Below are 7,900 nucleotides of genomic sequence, written 5' to 3'. Positions count from 1 at the left end.
TGTGATTATAATCTTGAAAAGAAAAATAAAGTCTATTAAAGAACCATATGTATTTATGTTGCACTGGGCCACACAACACTAATTATACTGTTGATAAATACAAATGTATTAAAAATATAAACTCTAGCCTGGCATGGTGGTACATGTCTTTAATTCCAGGAGGCAGAGGCAGGCAGATCTCTGTGAGTTCAAGGCCAGCCTGGTCTGCAAAGGGAGTCCAGGACAGCCAAGGCTACACAGAGAAACTCTTTGTCTCAAAAAAACCAAAAACTAAATAAAGACAATGTACTTATAATCCCAAATTAGCTCTGTATTTCTATGTTTTCACATAAATTATCAATAAACGAAGACTTAGATTCTTAATCTAGTAGGTAAACTTCAGTGTGGATATCCAAGTCTTTGAAATACATGAAAATGAAACCTCACTTAATTCTGCTACAGGCTCTCTCCTCTCTGAGACTCTTCCACTTATGCCTCCCCACACACACAGTTCTTATACTCTGTATGTCCACTCTCCATTTTCTTCAGTCCCAGAAGCTGGTGAGATTAGATAAGAAATATATTTTCACATGATTTACTACCAAAAAACACTTTTCTTTTTTGTTTTTTAGAGACGAAGTAGAATGGTTAGGTGTGAGTACTTTATTATGATGCAGAAAGATCACTAAAGTGTTATATGCTCTGTGAGACCAGCTATGAATAGAAGGTGGCACGTAAGGCAGAAAAAGAAAAAAAAAAAAAAGCATCCACAAAGCAAGAGGGACTTTCATGGAATAATTTAAACAAACTGGGTAAAAGTAGACATCTGTCCATATTTAAGCACTATTGCTAATTTCTCACTGCTTAAGTCATCCAGTAAGAATTGTTCCAGGGGCTGAGCGGGACTGGAGAGATGACTTGGCAGTTAAGAACACTGGCTGCTATTCCAGAGGACTCAATTCCCAGCACCCACATGGCAGCTCACACCTGTCTGTAATTCCAGGTCTGGTGCTTCTGACACCCTCACACAAACACACATGCAGGCAAAACACCAGTGAACATAAAGATAAATTAAGAAAAACAAGATTTATTCCTGACAAACATAATTCTATTGCAATCCAAGCTTGTGTAAAAGATCGGAGTCCATTCCTAATCTTCAAGATCAAACCTCTAGTGCTGTGATAACAAAACCTTAAAGTGTCTAAGTTCTGCACTTACTTTCACATGGCTTCTCTGGATGAGCTCCAAAGCTCATATCAAAGGCGCCAGCCACAGGTCCTGCAAATTACAGTATCCTAAAAGCACTGCTCCCTCTGCTGGTTTACGGTAGAGAGGTAGAGATGAAGAATGCTATTCCTTCAACTCTAGAAGAAATTCTAGATTTACAATTTTGGAATAAGCCCTGAAGCAATTCTGAAATTACAAGAGAAAGTTAAGGCTCAAAGTTCTGTGTTGTTTTCAGTAGCTACAGCTGCCTAACCCAGGCCTGCTCTTCTTAGATATTGCCTCTCCCTTCCGACCCCTCTGACATAATCCCTCCTATCCTAGAGGTTAAGTTCTTACTCTGAAATGGAGTGAAGCTAAATCTAGATTTGATTGCTCCCTCTCTCCAAAGAGAAGTGCAGCTGAGGTCGGAGGTCAGTAAAAACTGGCATTTTAAATTATTTTTCCCTAAATTCCTGTAGATAACCTCCTACAAGACAGGAGCAGCCCTCTGAGGAAGCACATCCTCTAAAATCCACTGCGGTTTAAGCTTTTCTAAAGAGCACTTTTTTGAGTCACTCTGTGGTTTCCAGGCACAGTACACTCAACTCGAACTTGAGTTTAAAAAGACCTGAGAACAAGTATGTAAAAGTGCTTGCACACAAGTCTGATGACCTAAGTCCAATCCCCAGAGCAACTCCACAAACCTGCCTTCTGACATCCATGTGCATGTGTTCTCACACACTCATACACTCACACTCTCTCACTTCTATAAAGGTTACTCAGGATTCTGTACATATTTGATCCTTAGAGGAGGTAATAACCCTCACCTTCAAAGGAACAAATGCAACATACCAACTATGAGGCAGTGATGTAAGGCAACTTATCTGAAATCATGGCAAAGCAAATGACTGAGACGTATTCCAAGGACCTAGGTCTCTCACACCCATGCCTTTTCACAACAGAGGCCAGCACTTGGAAATTGGAATTAACTCAGGCACTGGAAAAACGAAATATTCTCAGGAAATTCAATCTAGGGATTCTGTATATAAGGAAGCAGGGAAGGAACCCTGAGGAAATGAACTGAAGGAATGCTGAGGAGCAGGTGGAAGCTGGCCCCGCTCACGTCTCTGCTGAGTCAGGTGACAAATTGCTGACAAATGAATGGCAGGACACTGGAACAGTGCACAAAACCCGAGGCCTGAGCCCCCTGACTCCCAAGTGCACCTATCAAGCTCCAGAATGTGTTCCTGGAGCTCCATTTCTGGAAGTGCCTAGAGGAGAGACAACGCAAGGCATAAAGAGAGTGTCTCAATGGGAAGACTAACAGCAGAGTAACATCTTTACTTCACGCTCAGGCAGCACAGGGTAGACTATACAACCTCCTATTCTGATGAGGACAGCTGCAGGCTAGGGGACAGCAGGGCAGCAGTTCACTACTTTGGTTTCTTTTGAAGCTCAAATGTGTGTAGTGTCAAGACAAACATATAGAAAGAAGCAAAAGATGAATATTTATTACAGAAAATTAACACATTAAATATGGAGTTAAACTTGTCCAAGCCAACTTCATAAATTCTTTAATCTTTTATTAAACAAAATTTACAACCCAAAACATCACACTATGATGGTAATAACTTGGGTAAGGAGAGGTAGAGGGTAACATCTATGTTTGTGGAATGGAGAGTGAGTCCAATCCCAATTTCAGATCTTCCAGAGTTCACAACAGAAATGGCTGATAAACAATTAAACACAAAATGTTACTGACAACAATATAATGAGCAAAGGCCATTTCAAAACTAAAAGTGACCTCAGAAACAAAATGCTTCTGGTATTGAGCCAGGAGTAAGCCTTACCCGTTTGCTGTCTTCCAAAACTGAGCCTGCCAGGTTTTCTTTTTTATTTACTGAGGCCATGTCCAAACAAGTCTGTAGGTGATTAGGACCATTTGGAGCAAAGGCAGCAAAGGGAGGAAAGACAGAGCTAATGTGCCAAAAAGGGAAGTTAAACAGCAAGCAAAGGGCTCCTCAGAGTGCACTCCTAACAATGTTAAGGCAGGCCCATCCGAATGAATGGAACCTAAGGGAGGAGCAATTCTTTCTTCAGAAGTTTTCCACTGCAGCAAACTTTTGGCTGTTTCTTCCAGAGAGCCATCAGCTGCCCAGAAAAGTAATACAACACAATAACTGAAGTCAGCCGTTTCCCTCCCCCCTCACATTCCAGAAATGGCAGCCTGAAAGCCAAAATCAAAGCACACTTTGTGGTGAGCCAGATAGACATTTGACTTTAATGACAAAGAGAAAATAATTTGGCCAAAAATTTTAAAAATTTAACAGAAAATATTTTTTACAGATATGTAAAGAAGTTAGGATTTATTTGTCTACTATTTTATAGGGAAAAGAGTGAGGGGGAAAAGAGACAATTTTTTTTTAAGCTCCCACAAACATTTACTGTGAAGGTTCCAGATGAGATTACCAACTCCTGGATCACCTGGGGTCCAATTTCTACAATCCAATGATTCATCCATTCAGTCCTGGCTGAATGAAGTCCTAGCTGTTGTAGTCATGAACACTGGACCTTGTGTGGTCTGGGATGACATCAACTGCAGCTGTTTGTTCAGGTATTTCCTGAGGGTCCAGATTGCCTCCAACTACCTGATCCCTTGAGGGGGACCCTGAGGTTGGAGTTTTTACCGAATTCAAAGCACTGTCATTGCCCTCACTTACTTGAGGAACTGCCATTTCTGAGACAGGGACATTCGGAATTTCTACTGGTGGTGATCCCATCTCCAAGGAACTCCACTTAAGAAAGTCATCGGGCTCAGGGAGTGGAGAACATGGTTTCTCTTTTGAAACTCCAGATGTCCGTGTGACAAAATCAACAAGATCTGGAAGGCAAGGAGATGGTCCAAGGCCTGAAGGACTGACTGTTGTGGATTCCATTCTGAGTAAATCTTTCTGTAGTTGTGATGTTTCTTTTGCTTCCTCAGACAACATTCTTCCAGCCAAAAGATCAAGGGCCTGGTGTGTTCTCTCACCAACTAAGTCATGGTCACCATTTTCCACAGGGTGTCCAGTTTCCACACACTTAGCGGTGATTCTACCATTTCTGGAATTAGATGAGCTTTGTTCACCTTCTGTTTCAAAATTAAGCACCAAAGTTTTGGAAGATTCTAATGGAGACCCAGAAAAAGATGGTACTGGTTCAAAGTCACTGGGACTGGAAGGATTACACACTACAGATAACACAGAATTTTCTTCACACATTTTCTGTGACAGGGCAGTTGGTGATCTATGTGTTCGTTCTATCTGAGTATTGCAGAAATCAGCATGCACATCCCCCAGATTCCTCAGAGCAGCAAGCCCCTCTACCTTTAAGTGTGTAGCTCCAAAGTTTTCCAAGGCTTTGCTTTCTATTGTCACTGTTAGTTCCGGACAGTTATCTTGCAGCTCTACAGCTTCCACTCCTGGTTTCTCTGGGCTCCTTTCTGGTTTCTTTGGGCTCTCCCAAGTCTCTTGTCTCTTTAAACACATACCTGATGCAGTTGGGGACAGCAGAAGTAATTCAGGCACATCTTTTGGATTCTGGAGCAACGATGGAAATGAGTCTATTTTTGCCCTTTTGGGAGAGAGAGACTGACTCAAGTCAATTACTACTTTACTTGTATTTTCATGTCCTGTCATCAATTCCCTAGACTGTCCCACTTCTTTGTCATTTGTTGACAATTTGGGTTGTCCTATTTCTTCTTCCCATGTGTTTCTGTTGCCATGGTTCAAATTAGAATCTTCTGTGCTATGGAGTCCAGTGTTGGCACCTGCTCCTTCTTCAACTGCTTCCTTTCCTTTTACTTCAGTGTTTCTCTTCAGTTTACTTTCTCTACAGTCCTCAGATTGGTACAGCTCTTGGCTCGTGTTTTGGTTATCTATGAGGTTAGTTTCTAGCAACTTCTGAGACCCCTTGGTATGACAGTGTATATCTGACAGATGAGAAGCTGAGTCTGTACCAAGTGGCCCTGGCTCTCCCAGGTCAAATTTGATTTTCCCCTCTGGAGGTCTATGCTTATCACTGTCATTCTGGAAGGAACTAGAAGTCCACACAGCCAAAGTGTCTGTCTTTGGGGTAGCCATTTCATAAGGCCTATTTTGGTATAATCTTGTCAGAGGCTGTAAGAAGCTGTAGCTGCTGTCTCTGTTTTTGGGGTCTATATGATCTACAACTGACCATTTCCCTATGGACACCAGTCCTTTTGAAATGGGATTTTCAAGTTTGCTGATTATAGGAGGAGTGACCAAACCACTATCTTGAGGCAGGTCCTCTGGGGTTATACTACTGTTCACAGCAGAAGTGGAGGAGGTATCTGAGCTTTCTGTTTTAGAGAGGCTGTTGTTTTCCCCATTGGCCAATGGACTACTACTCAGCTTAGTCTCATGTGCCCCCTTTCCACCACTACTGTAGAATATGTCATAGAGGTCCTTAGCATTGGCTGTGGCTAAGCACGAATTTCGCTTTTCTAATTTTTTGGCCTGTTCACTGAATACACTTGAGAGGGGTGGTGGAGGCCGTACTAACATAGAGATCAGGGTCTGGTCCCGATCACTCTCACTCACCCCAGGAGCTGTCTCATCAGAAGGAATGGTAGCTGGTTGTTCTGCAGCCATGAAGGTCACAGGCAACCCTGGCTTCAAAATGTTAGGACCTTGGAAGCCAAGACCGAGAGTCTGAGATACAACCAAATTGGATTTTCCTGGAGTTAAGACAGCATTTGTTTGAGCAGGAGATGGGGTAGAAAGATGAGGTATAACCCGGGGTGGTGGAGGTGGAGGTGGAGGTGGTGGTGGTGGAGGTGGTGGTGGAAGGAGAGCCAACATTTGCTCAGGTACTTGGGATGGCTCATTCTTTTCAGCCGGTTCTATTTTTTCCTCTGGAGACCCTTTTAGAACCACCTCTTCTCCTCCAAAAGCTTTGGAGATGATATCTGGAGGCAAGAGAAGATCCGAGGAGGACTCTTTAACCACTGGCAGAGGCTTGGCAGAGGTTCCAGAGGACTTGATAGACAGAAAAGTGTTAAGAGGAGCAGGCTTGCTCACTGTGGCTGAACCTGACTTGCGGAGTACTGTGGATGGGATAGGCAAGTTGGGTCGGATCTTAGTCTGTGTAGAAGTTGTAACAACAGGTGTCCAGGGGCTGGTATGTGCAACAACAGTTTTCCCAGAAAGCTTGATTTTGATAGGCTTTGCCTTTCCAACTTCAGCTTTTCCATCATCTTTGTCCTTAGCGTTTTCCATGGTGTCTTCCTTAGGGATACTTGGAGCCACCCCTGAACTTTTTTCTTCTTCTTTTTCTGGCTTCTTCCAACTGAACTTTCCAAAAGAAGATGCTATTGATGATTCCTTCTTTACCTCTTCTTTTACTTGGAGTTTGAGGCTAGCACTTGTTTTAATTTCACCTTTCTCAGGGGTATTCCCACCCTCAGAGAGTTGGTCCTCAAGCTCTTCAGAGGCTTTGTCATCTTCCTTTGCTTCTTTCATAATTTTTGCCTTTTTTTCTATCTTTTCCTCCTTTGGTTTCTCACTAAGTTTGCGCTTTAGCTCACTTTGCCGCCGTCGCTCTGTTTCTAGGACAACAGCCAAGCCAGCTTGGCGGTCCAGATTTCTTCGTTCTTCATACAATGGGTTTTCTTCCACATATTTCTGGAAAGAGAAAAGATAAAGTCTCAGTAAATTGTCAAATTGATATGTGAGAAAAAATTTTGGTCTTTGCCTCTGCTACAACTCATTTAAGAATAAATCACTGGGACAATAACTTCAAGAATTAGGACTGAGAATTTCCTAGTGTTAGATGGGACGTGAATGTTGGCAGCTTTCTAACTCTGATGTTTGACAAGGTCAAAGGAATTAGTACAGAAAAGTGGGGAGCTGTGCAGATAGATAACTACAGAGACCAACCTTATATTTCTCATTGTGCTGGTGACCCTTCACATGTTGCTCTCCAGAAATTGGATCCCCCAAAAACTCTTCACAAAGCTGGCAGTAAAATCCAGTGATGGGAATCAGAAACTCAGAGCCTGAAAGAAATAGAAAAGAGGAAGCAAGCCCTTTCTATCAAGGATGACAGAAACAAAAGGCAAATCCCATCACTCTTTTGCAGTAAGTACTTTGGAGTCAGAAGTGGCATTCAGATGAATCCCAAGGACATACTTTTTCTAACCTATGGCTTTAATTCTATACAACTATTCTTTTTACCACTTGGGAACACTGCCTAACCTGGTTAGGCACCCTATCCTAGATCCATTCCTTAAGCTCTGGCAAGCACCAAGCATCTTAGAAGAGATTTAGAAACCATGTTCCCAAATAGTTAATTCATTCATTTGCATGAGGAGAGCTCTCATGTACTCAGGGACCATCTCTAAACATAGGTACTAAGCACTCAGTCACCATCTCTAAGTGGATACAGCAAGAGTACTGACTATTTGAAAGGCAAGAAACAAAATTTAACGACATTTGACTTCTCACTTTACTTCTTAATAAAAACACTTCAAAATATTTTATAGATTTTAGTTGAAAAGGCAGGCAGGAAGGAAACTTACCTTTTGCAGGAACAGTTATCTTGTCAGTTCGCTTTACAGTATCTTGCTTAGCCTCGCTCTGGGTCTTTGAAGCCCAAGGTCTATTGTAGGGATCCAGTGTCTATTTGCAAGAGGCAGAGGTGCTCACACAACAGC

The 7,900-nt window shown here is 42.3% G+C and overlaps 1 protein-coding gene across 5 annotated transcripts in view; it reads right to left on the bottom strand.

The window, feature by feature from the left end:
* Znf318 (zinc finger protein 318) overlaps positions 1 to 7,900 on the bottom strand; it is a 50,212-nt gene that overhangs the window by 17,146 nt on the left and 25,166 nt on the right. For 2 of the 5 annotated variants that reach the window (XM_060369544.1, XM_021640152.2), the window contains 3 exons: positions 7,766 to 7,865; positions 7,125 to 7,243; positions 2,752 to 6,869 (listed from right to left, as the gene is read on the bottom strand). The exons of the other annotated variants lie outside the window; for them this stretch is intronic. In XM_060369544.1, coding sequence (XP_060225527.1) covers positions 3,729 to 6,869; positions 7,125 to 7,243; positions 7,766 to 7,865 — 3,360 coding nt within the window. In that variant the 3' untranslated portion in view covers positions 2,752 to 3,728. Of the gene's footprint in view, positions 1 to 2,751; positions 6,870 to 7,124; positions 7,244 to 7,765; positions 7,866 to 7,900 lie in introns of those variants that run through there. 5 annotated transcript variants of the gene reach the window in all.

This window comes from Meriones unguiculatus, chromosome 16, assembly GCF_030254825.1.
Source record: "Meriones unguiculatus strain TT.TT164.6M chromosome 16, Bangor_MerUng_6.1, whole genome shotgun sequence".
Taxonomy (NCBI): Eukaryota; Metazoa; Chordata; class Mammalia; order Rodentia; family Muridae; genus Meriones; species Meriones unguiculatus.
Note: the sequence above shows the minus strand (reverse complement) of the source record. Positions and strands in the feature narration are given on the sequence as shown.